This window comes from Callorhinus ursinus, unplaced genomic scaffold, assembly GCF_003265705.2.
Source record: "Callorhinus ursinus isolate GAN/ISIS: 27379988/994484 unplaced genomic scaffold, GSC_fseal_2.0 scaffold125, whole genome shotgun sequence".
Classification (NCBI taxonomy): domain Eukaryota; kingdom Metazoa; phylum Chordata; class Mammalia; order Carnivora; family Otariidae; genus Callorhinus; species Callorhinus ursinus.
Window position 1 is genome coordinate 220,528 of NW_027397187.1, and position 19,584 is coordinate 240,111.

The 19,584-nt window shown below is 49.9% G+C and overlaps 1 protein-coding gene across 4 annotated transcripts in view; it reads right to left on the bottom strand.

The window, feature by feature from the left end:
* EHMT1 (euchromatic histone lysine methyltransferase 1) overlaps nt 1–19,584 on the bottom strand; it is a 106,261-nt gene that overhangs the window by 61,766 nt on the left and 24,911 nt on the right. For 3 of the 4 annotated variants that reach the window (XM_073890019.1, XM_025864924.2, XM_073890018.1), the window contains 3 exons: nt 16,035–16,101; nt 9,159–9,715; nt 1,870–2,050 (listed from right to left, as the gene is read on the bottom strand). In XM_073890019.1, coding sequence (XP_073746120.1) covers nt 1,870–2,050; nt 9,159–9,707 — 730 coding nt within the window. In that variant the 5' untranslated portion in view covers nt 9,708–9,715; nt 16,035–16,101. Of the gene's footprint in view, nt 1–1,869; nt 2,051–9,158; nt 9,716–16,034; nt 16,102–19,584 lie in introns of those variants that run through there. The other variant, XM_025864925.2, reaches the window with a different exon arrangement.

The window sequence follows — 19,584 nt, forward strand, 5'->3', positions numbered from 1 at the left end:
CCACCTCTAAAGTAAGTGGTAGCCATGCAACACTGGCCAGTCTGTCCTCTCCTGGACCCCTTCCCCAGCACCTTCCACCTCGCCCAGCAGTTCACCGACTGAGGGGAAAGAAATCCTTGAAGCAAACTATGCAGGTACAAAAGGTCAAGGAAGGCACAGGACAGGAAAAAGCAAACAGCTGGGGGGGTCTGGGGTTTCCAGACAAGCTGGGGCTCCTAGGGACTCAGGGCTCTCGACCCTGTTCTAGATAAAGCAGCTCCAGGTTGACTGGCTTTATAGAATGAGGCTCTCTATAATATTTTATTTTTTAAAAAGTTCCAGGGTTTTAAAAAAATCTGAAAACCACTTAACAGAGGCACTGTACTAAAGGGCTGGAGAACCTATGCTCCATTCCGTTCTCACTCTACAAAGTGGAAGAAAAGAGCGCTGGAAGAGCATGCATGAGCATGAACTACACCATGACAAGGGCCACACAGACATCCCCGTGAGCACGTGGTACCGAGGACACCAGGTGTGCCTCAGCCCCAGGTTACATCCAGGACAATCACACACACAGCCCTGCACCGTGTTCACTAGGGGGGTGGCTCTGAGCACAATAAATGGTCACGAGGAAATGCAGCTCTGTCCATCTCATACGAGAACGGGGTGACTGGGCGCCATGCAGGGGTGTGCCCAGGCTGGGATGCGCATCCTGTACAGTCACAGGATGGAGAGTAGGAGGTGCTTTGCAGCCCCTCAGTGAGTCTGTCTAGCCTTCCTGTTTGTGTTGCGGCAGGACAGGGAGCTAATAGAACCTCTGGGGCCATGACCACAGTAATTTAAAATACTAATAGAGATGACCTGAAATCTAAACTCGAATGAGCTGGCTCCAACACTCCCCCCACCCCGCAAGGGAAGACAGCAGGGCAGGGCAGAGGAAGGAGTGAGGTTTGAAGAAAGCAGACCAAGGTGGTCTGGAACCTGGACACAGTCACGGAGGGCTGTGTCCACACAAGCCCTGTCCATCCCAAGACACCTGACCAGCAGGTAGGCTTTCTGTATTTCCCACAACTCTGAAAGGTGCACCAGCAATTCTGTAATAAGGCAAAGCGGCTGTGATGACGCTTCCCTAGGAAGAAAGAGACACTTGCAGGCATGGAAGTTGTGATTTTCGGTACCCTTCCTGGGAGGTGACAACACCAGGAGTGCTTGGCCTGCATGAAGACGTCACAGAAAGGGCCTTTCTGCACTGGGGAAAGTCACCTCATCTCTGTAGGAACTGTGGGTATCTTAGAGGCTCCAGAGGGAGGCCCCTCGCTTGAGATACACCCACCCCAGCATCCTCCCTGTGGGGCCACTCATGCAGCTCCACCTCCTGCAAAGGCCCCAACAAGGGATCAAATGTTCACCCATCCCCTCAACTGACCGTGAACAGAAGCAAGCTCAAAAGATCGAGAAACACCCAGGGAAAGTGGCTGGTAACAGAACCAAACCATCCTTCTCCACAACCTTAACTCAAAGGTCTCCACAATACACTGTGTGTTCCCAACAGCACTTAATTTATAAACAGAGGGAAGTCCTCAAATCTAGAGTCTTCTACCCTATTAGAACAAGGGAACAAGACTTAATGAAAACAATCTTCATTTTGAGTTTGACAAGCGTAGGAAGCAATGCAGGGATTAGTCAAGTTTTTAGAACAGAGGTCTGACATTCCTCTGCAGGTCTACAGGTGAGCACAGGAGGGCCATGACTCCGACTGCCGCTCATCTAGAGCACACACGCACTTAGTCAACACACTTCTAGTTTGGCAAGATGCAGGTTCGTAACACACCATCAGAAAGCACGTAATGCGCAATCAGAGCAAAGACAGTTGTTGGGTCCCCCTATTACCTGTCTGTGACTTTGTGGTGGCCACGTAGCACTGGTTTTGAGGTAGTGACTGATGGAGGGGTGGGAAGGGGGGTAAAAGCTGCTGTCGTCCAAAATCAGAAAGATTTTTGTTGATCTCCTCTTTTGGCTCCTCATGATCTCGAGCTTCTTGAACTTCTCTGGGATCCTTACTGGCTGCATGCTTCAAAACAAAGACAATTAATAACTGTAATTACACACAAGCAGATGGTCACTGAAACAACATGCCCCCAAAATGCAGCTCCCTTCCTCAAAAACTTGCCTTGATCAAGAGAGGAGCTAAAAGAGAGAAGACAAAGTACAAAGCCTGCCGTCATCACAGAGCCCCTGGCACTGATGCGCATGTACCCGGCCACCCCTCGGAGGATACGGGCCAGCATCCACAAGCCAAAAACGGCGTTGACAGGGACAGGGAGCAAAAGGAAGCAGCGGCAGCAGTGACCAAATGCGGCACATGAACCCTGAAATAATGTCTACCTGGCCTGCGAACCGATGACTTAGCTAAATGTATTACTAAGGTGCTTTCACAGTCTATCATTTTCACAGCTGCACTGTGCAACACTCCCCCCACAACAGACTACATTTTTAAAGTTTCCTTTTGCTCATAGTTTTACCACTCTCCTAAATCTGTCTTCAGTCTCAGCCTTCCAAGACCCCGGCAGCCCGTAGTACTGTCATTGAAACCCTCATCCCTATTAGCGGTGCTGCCTTCATTCCGGACTGCCTAGACACAACTAACCCTCTCCCCTCCACTGGCTTCCCTAAAATCACCTACAGCCCCGAGACAGTTGGATCTCAGACCAAATTCCATTTAACCAAGTTTTATCATACGCACAGTAGGGGCAATCAACAGCGAAGAAACAGGCATCCTTCAATAAATGGTGCTGGGAAAGGGGTATCTCCACATGCAAAAGAATGGAGTTGGACCCTTACCTTACACTGCGTACAAATACTAACTCAGAATGGATCAAAGATCTAAAACTATAAAACTCTAAGGAGGAGGAGGAAAGCTTCATGACACTGAATTTGGCAATGATTTCTGGAGAGGACACCAAAAGCACACAGGCAACAAGAACAAAAAACTGATAAATTAGACTTTATCAAAATTAAAAATTTCTGTTCATCAAAGGCCACAATCAATAGAATGAAAAGGCAACCTGCAGATCAGGAGAAAATATTTGCAAATCACGTATCTGATAAGGAATTCATATCCAGGATATATAGAGAACTCCTACAACTCAACAACAAAACAAACAACCTGATTAAAAAATGGGCAAAGCATCTGATCACACATTTCTCCAAAGAAGACATACACTACACACATGAAGAGATGCTCAACATCACTAATCATCAGGAAAATACAAATCAAAACCATAATGAGATATCACCTCATACCATGAGGATAGCGACTATTAAAAACAAAAGAATACAACCCCAGAAAACTGTCAATTATACCCAATTAAAAACAAAATGTTGAAAAGGATGTGGAGAAATTGGAACCATTGTTGGTGGGAATATAAAATGGTGCAGCCGCTGTGGAAATCAGTTTGGCAGTTTCTCAAAAAGCTAAACATAGAATTACCATGTGATCCAGCAATTCCACTTCTGGATATATACCTAAAAGAACTGAAAGCAGATCTTGAAGAGGTATTTGCACACCCGTGCTCACGGCAGCGCTCCTCACAATAGCCAAGGGGTGGAAGCAGCCCCAGCGTCTACCGACAGGTGAATGGACAAGCGAGACGTGGTCCGTCCACACCGTGGAACATTATTCGGCCTTAAAAAGAAAGGAATCGCGACACCTGCTACTACGTGGACGAGGCTGGAGGGCGTGGTGCTCAGTGAGATCAGCCCGGCACAGAAGGACCAATTCTGTATTGAGTGGAAACGCTCCGGAGGCCGGAGGAGTTGGACCCACAGACTCCGGGGGTGGGGGGTGGGGGCCGGGAACAGGGTTTAGTGGGACAGAGTCTAGACTGGGAGGATGACCACGTTGTGGGGACAGACAGAGAGGACCGCACAAGAGTGTGAAGGCGCTCAACATCCCTGCCCTTAAAAGCGAGCCTACCTGGGCGGGTGGCCTGGACTCCAGCTCTTGGGGCGAGAGCCTGGGGGACTTACACTCAGCTCAGTGACCCTGTCTGTCGCTTGGTAGGGAATGTGGCCCAGCCCTGGAGTGCCCTTCCTTCTTCCCCCAACACCACCGTCTCCCCACCACCTTCACAATTAACCTGCCCTAGGCACATAGAACACAGTTCACGTGTAACTTGTCAACTCTGTAAAATTCTTCAGTCTCTCTCAAACATGCCAGGTTGTCCCTAAAGAAGTCACTGCTGGAGCAAAGCAGTCAGGTAATGCTCCTTTCTGTCTCCTGCAAAATACCCCCATAGACTGTGTGGCCACAATGACTCTCAGCCTCCACCAGCTCTTCTTACAAGAAATGCAAAAGATGATTTTAAAGTATACATAAATGAGGGGCAAAAATTAAACCTGAGGAGGAAACAGTCATGTGAGGCTAATTCTCATTTAGACACAAAATCTTTAAGAGATTATTTCTGAAAATATGAAAGAAAAAAAAATCAAGAGCTGCTGAACTTGGGTGAAGATTCTAGACTCTGTCAGGGCTCTACCCTCTGACAACAGCAAAAAAGATGAAAGACACATCTACTTCCCATGGAGACAGCAGGCCAGCACCTGACTTCATGGAGGGGCGCCCACTGCTGTGATGGAGCCCTGAGCACCCAGCCAGCCCCTGCCTCCCACACAGAGGGAGGACCTGTGGCACAGGCTGCAGAGAGAGGTGGCCACCATACTGCTCTGGCCCAGGTGCCGGAGGTCTACGGGGTCTGGCCCTTGCTGGCCCTACCCACCACCCCAACCCACCCCGCCGGTGTTCTGTGCACCGGCTCTCCCCTTCTGACAGGCGGCCAGTCCCTGAGCCACCAGCCAGACCCATGTCGGCTCAGTGTGAGCACCGCTCTTAGCCCAGCCTACTTCTCTTTCCAGATACTTAATTCCAATGGCAACGAACAAGGACTTGCACAATTTTGGCATTCAAAACTACCTCTCTAACCAGGCTGAGAGCTCCAAGAACAAGGCCACATCTTTTGTCCAAAACCTAGAGAACACCAGTGGCAGCAGTTATGCATGAGAGCGGACTGGGAGAATGGCGACAGGGACGAAAACGGAGAAGGCTAGGGGCGCCTGGGCGGCTCAGTCGTTAAGCGTCTGCCTTCAGCTCGGGTCATGATCCCGGGGTCCTGGGATCCAGCCCCAAGTTGGGCTCCCTGCTCAGCAGGAGGCCTGCTTCTCCCCCTCTCCCACTCCCCCTGCTTGTGTTCCCTCTCTCGCTGTCTCTCTCTGTGTCAAATAAAAATCTTTAAAAAAAGAAGAAAAGAAAAGGGAGGAGGCTGAGGCCCAAAGGAGCGTGCACAATTCAACTAGGGAGACAGTCTGCAACACAGGACACAGTAACAAACATTTCAATGCAAGGGAAAAAGGTTCCCTTCCAGAAGCTTCTGCTTTCTCTGCCCAAACAGGGAATGAGTTGCACCCTGTGCCGGTGCTTTCTGACAGGACCAACACTGGGTGAGAAGGAGGCTCCACACTGCCAGGGGATGTCGGCAAGAACATGCCTTCATTTTTAAACTCTTACAAACAAAATGGTTTTATTATCATAAGCCTGCAACACTCATCACTGGAATGACTGATTTTAAAACACAATTTTCAATAAAAGAAGGTCTCCCAAGAAAACCAAACAAGACTGAACTGGATTTGGGGAGCAGGGAACTCTAAGGCAGGAGAGGCCAGGTCTGGAGCCGGGGGCTCCATATCAGAGGGGCCCTCGGGGACCCCACTGCCTTGACTTGCCTTGACTTGTCGCTACATCACTGCGCCCTCCGCCCTCCCGTGGGGCCCCAGGGGCAGATGAAGTTCCCAGGTGTGCGGCAGGCAGGGGTGGTCTTCAGGAAATCCACTTCTGAAGTCTCGGCACCCTCCTGGCCTCTGCCCTTACAGCTGACTCAAGTGATATGTGTGACAATTAACTGCACATCGTTAACAACTATAATAACTCAGCACACAGCTAACACTCGGATAAGCCTATATGGTCAGAGAAATTTCTTGAAGTTAAATTTCCAATTGCCTTTTTTTCCTCAGAGGAATATGACAGAGTGACAATAAAAGATCCCCAAGGATAAACATGTCTTAGAATAAAATCCTGGAAATGTGAACAGAATAAAAGTATAATTTCAAGGAGACAGATGAATAATGTAAAGTTTCTGACTTGCATTTTAAAATTGATAATGGTAAGCAAAAAAATGATAGGCAAAAATAATGATGTTATTCTAAACCTGATGTCTAATACAAAAACTAACTCAAAATAGACCATATATTTATAAAAATATAAAACTATAAAAAATAAAAAACTTCATTAAAAATTACAGAAAAATCTTGAGACCCAGGGCTAGGTGGAGAGTTTATAGACATGATGCCAAAAGCACAAGCCATAAAAGAAAGCAACACTGATGACGTGGACCTGGTCAGAATGAGATACCTATCCTCTAGGGAAGACCCTACTGGGGGGTGAGGACAAGCCACAGACCAAGAAAAGTCTGCAAACGGGTCCATGGTGAAGGGCTCATACCCGGAACTCTGAAAGCTCACAAAACAATTAGTTGTGAAATGGGCAAGAGGTATGAAAGACATTTCACGAAAAGGACATACAGATGGCAAATAAGCACACGAAAAGATGTTCAGCATCACTGGCCATTAGAAGTGTTCAAATTAAAACCATGATGAGGTGTCACAGCTAAAATAAAAACTAGTGGCGATGCTAAATGCCAGCAACGATGTGAGAAACCGAACTGCTCATACCCTGCTTCTGGGAATGCAAAATGTTGGGAATCTGGTTTGGCAGTTACTTATAAAGCTAAATATCCAATTAACATATGACCCTGCAATTATATTCCTGGATATTTAACCCAGGGAAATGAAAATTTCTGTCTAAAGAAAAATCTGAGCAAAGACAAGGGGAGCCTGGGTGGCTCAGTCGTTAAGCGTCTGCCTTCGGCTCAGCTCATGATCCCGGAGGCCTGGGATCTAGCCCTGCATTGGGCTCCCTGCTCTGCGGGAAGCCTGCTTCTCCCTCTCCCACTCCCCCTACTTGTGTTCCCTTTCTCACTGTGTCTCTCTCTGTCAAATAAATAAATAAAATCTTTAAAAGAGAGAGAGAGAGAGAGAGAAGAAAAATCTGTACATAAATGTCCAGAGTAACTTTAATATAACAGCCCCAAACTGGAAAACCCCCAAATGCCCTTGAACCTGTGAGCAGTTAAGTTTTGGGACATACACACCACAGAAAAGCCCTCAGCATGAAAAGGAAAGGAGCCACTGACACAATGTGGTCAGTCCCACAGGAACAGAGTTGCTTTCAAAGGCCCCACGTTCTTAGAGAACACCTGACGTGACCCGGCTGTGGAGATGGAGAACGGGGCTTGGGGACAGGGTGGGTGGGGATGGAGGGAGGCATTGGGAGCTGTTTGGTGCTAGGTGTTCACAGAAATCTACACTGTGCTCTAGCTGTGTAAAATGTTACCCTGGGGGAGACCGGGTGAAGGATACATGGGGTCTCTCTGTACTATTTGTGCAGCTGCCCGTGAATTCCTAATTATTAAAAAAGTTTTTTCAAGTTGTGCAACGTACACAAGAATACTGCAAACGGTGGAAACCAAGTTAGGGCCGGACAGACCAGGAGGGGCAAGGCCCACACGGTGAGACACGGGAGTCGGGCTGCCGAGCCCTGGCTATCCTAGCGCAGGGATGCCACGGCAGCTCCAGGGGCCCAACAGCATGGGGCGGTCAGCAGTGCAGCCCCACGGTGCACCCTTGGTCCCCACAATCATTGCCGGCAGCTACAGGAAATGCAGTGGAACGCACAGTCAACCCATCAAAACCACAGAAAGAAAGATGAGCACACCCCTGGGGAGAAACATCAACACAAACTCCCACCTAAGGAAGCAGGAGTCATAGCAGAGACAATAAAAGAATTGTAACTAACATCTTTTGAAGGATAAAACAAAATGTAACTGAATAAACTAATTAGAGATACTGGGTATGAAAAAAAATGTCAAAAGTAAAATCATCAATATATAGAATGAGTAGCAAGAATGTAAAGTGCTAAAGAAGAAATCAAAGCACGTCAAGAGCTCCACAGAAAGAAAAACTGCACAAAGCATTTTTCTAGAACTGCGGAAAGACATACATCTCAGATTGACAGGGCCCGTGGGGAAAGGCCTGCTCGTGCAGCCCTGGAAGGTTGCAGAGAGGAAATCGCACATGACCTACTAATGCCACACAGTCAGACTAGCTTTGGTATGCTCACCAGGAATGCCAGGTACAAGAAATCCCCAGGGAACACACCTAACAGACCTAGAACTCATGCCCAGCCAGATCAACAGAGAACTGGGAGGGAAAACACGACTGTGGGGCGCCTGCGGGGCTCCGTCGGTTAAGCATCTGCCTTCGGCTCAGGTCATGATCTCAGGGTCCTGGGATCGAGTCCCACATCAGGAGCCTGCTTCTCTCTCGGCCTGCTGCTCCCCCTGCTTGTGCGCGCTCTCTCTCTCTCCCCGACAAATACACAAATAAAATCTTTAAAAAAAAAAAAAAAAAAAAAAGACCGTGGACATTCTGAGAAAACGCACCAGGCACAGGCACAGAATGCCTGCCGATGGCCAAAGCCACCTCACCCAGCATGATGCTGGGTTCTCGTGCCTGTTCCCTGCGCCCAGGAGCCTGGCGTGAAAACAGAGGCACGGGCATGTCCTCAATGTGCCCTCGTCCCTTCCTTCTGTCACATCAAGAACCTAGCCAACTTCATGGGCTCCTTATTTCCTGAGAGAGTCAGCACTCAGTCTTCCCAAGCTGCAATGAAAGCCCCCAGGCCCAAAGCAGAAGAGGGGAGGTCTCTGTGCAAGCATCTGATGCATCTTGTCTTAGTGGGCCACAGGCACCTAGAAGCAGCCCAAAGCCCAGAAGTGGGCTGAGAGGGATCATCTGCTTATCGTTCATGCCTGAACTGCCAGCAGCCCCTCCTAATCTTCCCAGGCCCAGAGACAACCACCTGTTGGGTGACCACTGCCATTTACTGGCCTTTCTCCTTCATGCACGGAGTCCATCTGCCGTCACTGTGACAACAGAGAACACACAGACAGGAAGGAAATAGCACGAAACACACGAGAGCCGCCCCGTCCCAACAGGGATCGCATTACCAGGCCCAGGATGGATTTTGGCATGGTCTTCCGTGCCCTGTGAACCTTGACGTCGGCGCCAGGGGCCGTGGGCTTCTTGTCCTCTGCGTCTTTACTTGCTTCCCCGAGCTTGGCCGGCGCTGTGGCTGGCGTCTGAGAAAAAGCACTGGGAGTCCTCCCTTTGCCAGAACCTCCAGGAAGGGTTTTCGCAGCATGACCAGGAAGCGAGGAAGCCAAAGTGCTGGTAATCCGCATGGGCTGCTCCTGCAGGGGTGGTTTATTCAAGAAGTACCCATTGCTCCCGATGACAGAAGTCTGTGTGAAGTCATCTGTGTTGATGTGGTTTTGCTTCCCCGTTTCACTGTCTCTTTCTGAAACCCCATTTTCAGCTATCCGGGCTAGTCTGTTGGTACCTTCCTGTGGGCTGACCACCGTGTTCTCCTGAGTGTGCTGTGCTGCAGTCACGTGACCACTAGCCTCGCTCTTTCCACAGGACCCGTTGGCTTCGCTGTCTGCGGCCACAGGGGCCTCTCCTCCCTGCTTCTCTGCTGAGCCTCCATCAGCTGCCATAGAGAGCTCTGTGAACAGAGGAGACGGTATCAGAGGCTGTGGCCCTGCCCTGTCATGACATAACCCACACACAGCTAGCATTCCTTGAGTGGTTTACATAAAACTATCCAAGGAAAAATCATCTCATTTCATGTACAAAGATTTAAGTTCAAACAGATTAAATATAAAATGATGTCTTGGGGCATCTGGCTGGCTCAGTCAGAAAAGCATGCAACTCTTGATCTCAGGGTTGTGGGTTCAAGCCCCATGTTGGGTGCAGAGCTTACTTAAAAGTAATAATTAAAAAATCTAAAAAAAAAAAAAATGAAATGATGTCTTAAGTCATTAACTTTGAAAATCAACTGGTTAAAGTCTGGAGAAGGCCAAACCCTGAACAGGGCAATCCACCCGGAGCTTGGTGTGTCAGCTATCTGTCCATCCTGTGTGTGAGGTACAGCCAGGGCCTGTAGTCCTACCTCGGGGGACACAGTCTAAAACCAGAAGCACAAGATAAAGACTCCCCATTTGTTGAGTAAATTAATTTTTAAAAGATAGCAAGATCTCAAAACCCATTACACAGATTTGCACATCCATCAGGAACAAACACACCACCGTAAAATAAAACTGAGCATGGTTTAAAGACAGAAAGCCAGGCCTCAGAAGTACCCTCACAAGAACAAACGTAAAGAAAATGGGTAATAAACCAAGAAAAAGGGTCATATTTTCAATACATCAGCCAGAAGGCCCATTACAAATACCCGGACTACAAGCCTCTTCTCTACAAAAGCTCGGTCTCTGAGGTCAACTCGACAGACCTTTCCCAGAACCAGTCATAAATAAACGTATTTTATATCAGAAGATCTACAAATAACCTAACGTCCCTGAGAGATTAGAGCAGAAAACCCATGATCACACCACTGGATGCACAGAGAGCTTCGGTCAACTTCAAGACTCCACCCATCCCAGTCCCTTTACTGACTCCCACAGGAGTCCCCGTCATTATATTAACCGTCTGTTCCTCTGCCCTAGAGTGTGAGGTCTGCAAGGACAGAGTTTCGTCTGTTTGTCAGTGTGGAGTCTGCTTAAGTTTCTCTCTCCCCCTCAGCCCCTCCCCCTGCTCGCACGCAGATGCATGCACTCTCGCTCTCTCAAATAAATATATAAATAAAATCTTAAAAAAGAAAGAAAGAATTCAATGTGAGATCAGAAATGCCCCAAACATCTCACACAAAAACAGATGCACCAGCTGGCACAAGAGGGAACACAGAAATGAGAGGCACTGGAGACAAAGGGAAGAACTCTGGCCTCTGCACCAAAACCATCATTTATTTTAAAAATGCAATCAATCAGCAATTAAAACATAAGAGTACAGGGAGACTGCTTACTTCAAACTCAAGCTACAAAACTCAAGGGCATTTTCCTACCCTGGCATTAACTTGAAAATATGAGAGGGGAAAAAATACTATTTGCAAAAGCAGGAAAAACTAGAAAGAATACAAAATTTTAGACAAGATTACTCAAGGCCTCTATGGAGAAAAAGATTTTAAATGAAAACATGGTCTTAAACGGGATGACAAAAGTATGAAGTGAAGTGTTAAGCTGCCTCTAATTTAATCTGTAAGTTCAGTGATACCCAGTCAAAATTCCATCAGTACATGAGAAACTCCACCACCTTGTTCTAAAACGTAGAGGGACAGATTTTCCCAAACAGCAAAGTAAATCATGGAAAAGAGTAAAGGCACAGGGAGACAGAATCCCTGAATCAGAGAAGGATGCAACAGGCCTCCCCACAGCACCAGCACAAGGGGGCTGGGGTGTCCAGTAGGCACAGTGGGGTCCAGGGCACCGACTGCTGGCTAGAAGGCAGATTTCCCAGGCCACGCCTGGACCTGCTGGTTCTGAATCTCTGAAGCTGGGTTCCACACATCTGGGCCTCACCGAGACCTCTGGAGGCTAACCCACACATCTGCGTCTGGGAAACACTTATCCTAGGTAGTCTGAAAAACTCAAAAGTTAACAAGGGAAAATGTAGAAAACAGATCTGTGGCCTAGAAACAGGGAAATGTTGTTACACACCAAAAGCCTAACTTGTATGTGCTCAAGTTTCGGCAGCACATATACTAAAAAAAGCATAACTTATAACAGAAACAAGGAAAGATAAATGTGATTACACAGTGTGATGTAACAAGATACAGGTATGTGGTCTCTGCCCGTGGCTCCTGACAGCTCCCGAGGTGACTCTGGATGGGGCTGGTCACCAGAAAAGATGAAGCCACAGTCAGAAGCTGGGCACTTTCAGCCCTACCCCCATCCTCCAGAGAGGGGAGGGGCTGCAGACTGAATTAGTAATCCATCACGCCTCCGTGGTGATGCCGCCACAGAAATCCCTACACTACGGGGTTCAGAGAGCTTCCGGGTGGGTGAACACACCCACATGGGGAGGGTGGTGCACCCAGAGAGGGCACAGAGGCTCCGTGACCTTCCCCCCCCATACCCGGCCCTATGCATCACTTCCACTGGGCTCTTCCTGACTCATGCCCTTTATAACACACCAGTGACAGAGCATACATGTTTCCCAGAGTTCTGCGAACTCGAGGGGTTGTGGGAACCTCCAATTCATAGCCAGTTCCTTGTGCAGCAAGTTGTGTGCACCCTGGGGACCCTCTCCTTGGGGCTGGCGTCTGAAGTGGGGGGAGTCTGGTGGGACCGAGCCCCTAACCTGTGGGGTCAAAACTGAGTTGACTTGCAGGCTGCCCAGCAGGTGTCGCAGAGAGCCGGAGGCATGCCGGGCGTGGGAAAGCCCACCCCGTGGGGTCGGCTTGCTGTGAGAGGCTGGGTAAAGAAGGGAACGGCACTCTTCCTCTCAGAGGCCCGAACGGTGGCTGTCTACCATTGCTACTAATATCCATTATTCTGAAGGTTCTGGCCAGAGCAATCAAGCAAGCAAGAAAAACTAACAAAGGGCATTCAGGTCAGAAAGAAGCAGCAAAATTTATTTGTAACCGATGTGATCCTGGGTAGAAAATCCATAGTAATCTACAAACTGCGGGAACCAATGACTGAGTTTTGAAAGACTGATTATAGAAATGAACCTATAAAAATTAACTCAAAATGGAGAAAAAAACAAAAATGTAAAATGTAAAACTATGAAACTTCAAGGGAAAAAAAAACTGAAAAAATCTTCAGGATCTAGGGCTAGGCAAGGCGTATTATCCTGGACACCAAAGCACAATCCCTAAAAGGCAAAGTGATAAATTGGACTTCATCAAGATTAAAAACTCCTCAAAATTTAAACAGCAAATCTCACCAGCACGGAGATCCCACCTGACACCCACTGATGGATGTAATTAAAAACTCGGGGGCGCCCGGGTGGCTCAGTCGGTTAAGCGACCGCCTTCGGCTCAGGTCATGGTCCTGGAGTCCTGGGATCGAGTCCCGCGTCGGGCTCCCTACTCGGCAGGGAGTCTGCTTCTCCCTCTGACCCTCCTCCCTCTCTCGTGCTCTCTCTCATTCTCTCCCTCTCTCAATAAATAAATAAAAATCTTTAAAAATTAAAAAAAAATTAAAAAAAAAACCTCAGACCAGGACAGGATGTCACTGCCACACACCATGGCTGTGATGTCAAGTGGTGCCGTGGCTTCGGGAAACAGTCTGGCGGTTTCCTACAAGACTAAACATACAGGGCGCCTGGGGGGCTCAGTCGGTGAAGTGTCTCCCTTCGGCTCAGGTCATGATCTTGGGGGGGTCCTGGGATCAAGCCCCGCATTGGGCTCCCTGCTCAGCGGGGGGTCTGCTGCTCCCTCTGCCTCTGCCCCTCCCCCCGGCTCGTGCACGTCAGCGCGTGCTCTCTCAAATAAATCAATCTTAAAAAAAAAATAGAAACTTCTGTGCTTCAAAGGATGCTGTCGAACAAGTGAAAAGACAAGCCACAGAAGGGGAGAAAATATCTGCAAGCCACATATCTGATAAGGAACTTGTATTTAGAATACATCAAGAACTCTGACAATTCAACAAATCAATAACCAATTTAAAAAACGGGAAAAGGATCCAAACTGACACGTCTCCAAAAAGATACAAAGGGCTAATAAGCACATGAAAAGATGTTCAACATCACTAATCATCTGGAAAATGCACATCAAAACCACAATGGGACACCACTTTGTACCCACCAGGATGGCTATCATGAAAACGACAGGTAGCAACAAGTGTTGGCAGGAAGTGGAGAAAATGGACCCCTCCCACATTGCTGGTGGGAGTGTAAAATGTGCAGTCTAACGGTTCCTCAAAAGGAGGAGTCAAGGCCTTGGTTCAGGGGCAGTGTATGAGAGAGGAAAATGGGCACCTGGCATTATTTATCCACAACTTCTATTAGAAAAGGCTGGGGGCGGGGGGTGGGGAGGAGGCAGGGAAGGAAGAAGAGCTGGAGACCATGGGTGCCCATGGAAGAGAATACCTCAAGGAGTGGAGGGAAGCACAGCACCAGGAAGAAACCCTGAGGCTGGTCTTCTTCCCAAGAACGAAGGTGTGGGCAGACCAGCGTGGGGGCAGCTCTGGGATGTGGCAAGTCCCACGGCTGGCCAGGGGGCGTAGCACGAGGGAGCTGGCAGGCTGGGTGAAGTACCCAGAGGCCCTGCAGTCCACCAGGAAAGTGCCTGGCTGGGTCAGACCTGAGCTGGGGTCCCTCCAGAGAGCAGGATTCTCAACAGGGAGAGAGGAGGGTTTAGAAATAGTCCTAGGAAGCAAAGCAGGCACCGCCCAGTCTCTAGACCCAGCCTGCTCCCAAGAGTCCCCAGAATTCTACTAGAATTGGAGCATTTCTACTACAAACATGTGTTTATGCACCAAGTCATGCACTTACAAGGACAGCCCTGCCCTATGGCCTGGACCGCTGGGGTGCCTGCGCTCCACCTTCACCCACAGTGGCCCCTGGATGTGTACATGGTGGTCACGGGAAAAGGTGGCTATGTGGGTGTGAAAAGGTATCACAGCAGCTCCTGGACCGCCTGGGAAGCAGACAGGGCTGCAGCAATGCATGCTGGGTGGCCCCACTACAGCTCGGGAAAGGCACAGACGAGCAGCCACCAGCATGGGCTGCAAGGCGGCCTTCTTCCACCAGGCCATGCAGGGTTGCATCCAGGGCACTCAGAGGCTAACACCCACAAGACACACAGGTCCGTGCTGGCACACTGCAGGCCGACCTGCAGGGCCTGGTGAGACGAGCCCATCGGAGCACAGTCCTCATCTCTCCTGCTGATGAGCACGTGGTGGTCTCAGTAGCCTCGGCCAGCGCTACCTGCACGCGACCAGGGGTCTAGCTGCCAGTCTGACAGCCTGGGTGACCTGAACCCAGCAGTGCACCCTGTCTCAGCTCCCCCTCTTTAGAAGAGAGACAGAACCACACATCATTGGGCTGGCATGCAGCCAGAACACCCAAAGTGCTTGGAGCAGCGCCCAACGTCAGTGAGGAGGACAGTGCCATGATCTCGGGCAGGTTCCTCCTGCGCTAACCTTACGGGCAGCTGGGAGGATGACGGGATGATATGTTGCTCATCCGCTCAGCTCCAGCGGCCACGCGGCAGTGCAGGGCTGCTCGCTCATCTCCCCTGACAGACACAGCCAAGCGAAATCCAGTGTCTGCACCACTCCTGAGCCATCAGCCTCATGGTGTCCAGTCACGATGCGGCTCTCCAAAATGAACTTCTCAGCAGCCCCCACGTAGCTCGTGTGACACAGTGGGACTCACCTGTCACGGTGTGTTCCACAGCCCTAACCAACAGAGTAGAGTGCCTCCCACTACAGCTCCTCACAGGGCTTGCCCTCTCCAGCCTCCCTGCACCTCCTGGCAAATCTGCTGTTTTCCCAGCCTCTGGTTTTACCTTGTCCAAAATGTCATACAAATAGAGTCACAAAGCACATGGCCTGTGGGTCCGGCCTCCTTCACTTAGCAAAACAGGCTCAGTATCACCTGTGTTGCTGTGAGAATGAAGGTGTCCCTTCTCCTGGTTTGCTGAGCGCCGCCCACCATATGCGCCACAGGTTGTGGTTTCAGCTTTGAGTGATAAGAATAAAGCTGCCATAAACATCCACGTGGCCCTTGTCACTCTTGAGTTTTCCGGGTGCACTTAAGACAAGGATCTACGAGGTCTTTGCCTTTCACTTTTTGGTAAAGGTTCCCTTCTCTAGCAGATCTTGTGTGTGTGCCATTGTGTCCATCTGGGAATGGGAGATGGGAAGCCATACAGCAACCCAGGTGAGAGCAAACAAGTCAGGAGCCGGGGATGGGTGAGGATGTGCCAGAGCGACAGGTGTTCTGGCCACTTCTCCTGCAGAAGCGAACTGCACCCTTACCTTCCCTCAGCAGCTCTGTTTTCACGCAGCAGTCCTGCTTCGTCTCCCCCTTCGCCGGAACTGCCTGCTAAAGAAGAAACAGCCATCAGCCTCGATTCACCCGCAGGCAGACTAAGCAATTCACCATGATTTCTCTAGATGGACGTTGTATCTGGATCCAGACAAAAACTCACGACCAGATGAGAGGACAGCTAGGGGATATTCAAGCCGGCAGATAACAGTCACCTCCAGGAGGAGGAATGGCATTCAGAAACCAGCCCAAGAAAACTTCTAACTTATCTGTATTTTTGGAGACAGTTTTTTAATAATAAGAATGTGTTCATGCATTACTTACATAATTAGAAATCTCAAATGTTTTGGTTGTTATAGGAATGCTACAAATTATATCAAAGTGCATTCTGCTGCTGACAAGAATTCATCTAAGTATTTCAAATGTCTAACAACCTACAAAAAACTGCAGAAAGGGATAAACCAAGAAAATTCAATAAAAATGTGAATCATTAAATATTTGCTCTACTACATGGAGGCATGAATTACAAAAGGTCTCTTGGATTGCTTTTTAAAGGTTCTTGCCTTTTGGAGGTTTAGAGTCTGGAGAAGCAAATGTAAACACACGAAAACATTTCTGACTGGGTCCCTCCAGGGGTAGCGGCAGCCACCACAAGTCCATGGATAAGGAAAAGGGGGGAGACGCAGACCCTCTAGGCTCCCCACTTAAGAGTTTCAGAATCTAAGGGCACAACTCCCATAACACCTGTCTAACATCTCGAATGCATTCTCCAAAAGACACCACAACACATTCTCAGAACATTCCTACAGAACCCACAGAATCATCTACCTGCTGATTTCACTGAACGCCAAGTGTAAGGTCCAAGAGCAGTGGCAGTGCCCTACCCTGTCGCCCTGGACCACCAAACCACCTCAAGGTCGCACAGCAGCCTCCAGTCCCATGGAGCCCCTCCTTCCTCAGTGCTTCCAGAATGCTCCCGCCTGCAGCTCCTAAACGGACCTGACTTCATCTCCCCAGGCCCACAGGACAAGAGGGGGCATCTCCCCAGGCCCACAGGACAAGAGGGGGCATGAGCATGGCCCAGCCCCTCCTGTGGCCCTCCCACCTTTCCCTAGAGCGTCACATGTGGCCCCACTGGTGGCTGTCAAAGTGAATCCCCTTTCAAAGGCGGACCCCCTTCTGTAATCCCTCTCTTAGCCACTCCTGCCACAGGAAGCCAGAATTCACAGTGCCAGGCACCAAGGAAAAATCCAGGGGCTCAGAGACTTCCTCCCAGAAGATGGGGAATATTTCCTTGCAGGGATCAGACTTGGATGCGTCCCTTCTCAAACCCCAGGGTCTTCCCAGCTCACTAAGGAGAAACAAGTGTTTCTGTTGGCAGAAAGCCACAGAGCCCAGCTTCTGGTCCCCCTTCCACACTTTGACCCCAGCCTCCAGCCCCTGGACCCTGTGGCCTCTCAAGAAGCCAGTCACCTTATCAGACAGCCTCTCCTGGACCCTGCCTTGTTGCCCCCTTGGTTCCCCCAACCATCAGACACCACCCAGCCTGTCTGTCCACCCCACCAACACGCAAACTCTGGGTTCCACAGGAGAGGCCTGTCCTGTTCTCTGACATAGCCCCAACGTGTCGGCAATGAGCGGCATGCAGACGGAACTGATGAGCATGTGGTAACAGAATTACTGGGGCCTTTCTAAGAGGACCCAGCAAGAAAGGCCACTGGGTCCACTTCCATGTCCGCTTCCCGCACAGCTATACGCCTGGGTGGATTCTCTGCAGCAGCCGAGACGCACAGTCAGTATCTGCTGCGTTCCTGGATGCAGTGAGGATGCAGGAGGGTGAGTGGGAGCAGAGCAGGGCACTGCCAGTGTGCACGCCTAGAGGTCCAAAGGCCCAGAGGCTGAGCCCACGTGAGCTCAGCCCACGACCAGAGCGGAAAGAACAAAACCCTCACAAATTCAGATGCTCTCTGTGCCCTGAGCCTATGTGTACTAGCAAGAAGGAACATGGTCTTCATCACCATTTCAAAAGGGCTAAAAACCTACAAAATCAACACCAGACCAAGAGAGGGCTGAAGATGGAATACGAAGCCCAAACCAGTAACAAAATCCTGTACTGGCAACAGCAGAACCAAGCAAAACTTCTGCACAGACTTCAAGTCCTGCCACTCTCCAGCTCAGGGTGGAGGCTGTGGAAATCCTGACAGTACAAGGTGGGTGGGTGGGTGGCCTGAGTCTAACAGCAGGATGAGGGTGGGGACACTGGGTTTCGATCTAGGAACATGGGAGGGAGGAAGGAAGCACACACCAACATGCACAGGTGAAGCTCTGGGCACTGCAAGGGCCCAGAAGCAAGGACACCCCAGCAGCAACCAGCACACCATGCACAGAATGTGGGTTCCTCTTTACCATTCCCCACCAAGAGAACTGAGGCTCCTGGAAGACAGGACCAGTTCCAGGGAGGGAGCGAGGAAAATTCAAGACTCTCAGACTCCTAGAGCACCAGGTGCCACATCGCACAGTTGTCCACCGTCGTTATCTCCAGCCCTGAGATTTCCCCACCAGCTGAGTAGAAGCTTTTTGTCCATCTCCAGCTTCAGATGGCTACACCTGGGCTGGCACAAACACAGCCTGGGTGCAGGGCAGATGCAGATCCGAGGTCACCAAGTAACCGCTACTGAGACAGCTTCACAGAGCTTCCCTACACAAGTTTCCATCTTTAATCAACTATCAATGTTTAAAAGTAAGAGAGTTTAGGGGCGCCTGGTGGCTCAGCTGGTTGAGCGTCCGGCTCTTGGTTTCGGTTCAGGTCATGATCTCCAGGTCCAGAAACTGAGCCCTGGGGTCAGGAGTTTGAGCTGGGCTGGCTCCGTGCTCAGCAGGGAGTCTGCTTCCCCTCCCCCCCATGCATTTTCTCTCTCTCTCTGAAATAAATAAATCTTTAAAAAAAATTAAAAGTAGGAGAGTTTACAAAGAATCTGGGTTTACAGAGTGTGGAGGAATGAGAAGCTGTGGCAACACTGGCAGAGCCCAAGGATGGGCTCTTGGACTCCCCACAGAGCTAAGCCTTTGATACCCCTGCAGGTGGACCCAGGAAAACCCTCTCCTGCCCTGGCCTGCCTCACCTGCCCCCATTGTCTGCCTGCCCTCTAAGCTTATCAGCAGCACCTGACTTGACCCAGGGTCTGGTCTTGGCCATCCATCTCAGCAAGGTGGGCAGAGGGCCACGGCCTCTAACCCCCGTGCTCCCCTGACCTCCCACAGTCAATTCAGGGCCAGGCCCAGAGTGCTCAGGCCTTGCCCCATCTCCCAGCCCATCGCAGCTGCATCCCAACCACCTCTAGCTTGCACCCACTCTCAAATAATTCTCTGCGGTCCCAAAACCCTTCCACAGGTCCAAGAGGTCAAAGCTATCTTCATTACTAGGACGCCACTTGCCTGTTTCACTGTGCTTCCTTGGGCACCTTAGCAGGAGTCAAGATGGTGGCACCAAATGAAACTTCCAAGTGACTGAATTCTTCGATGCTATGCACTCAGGGAGGT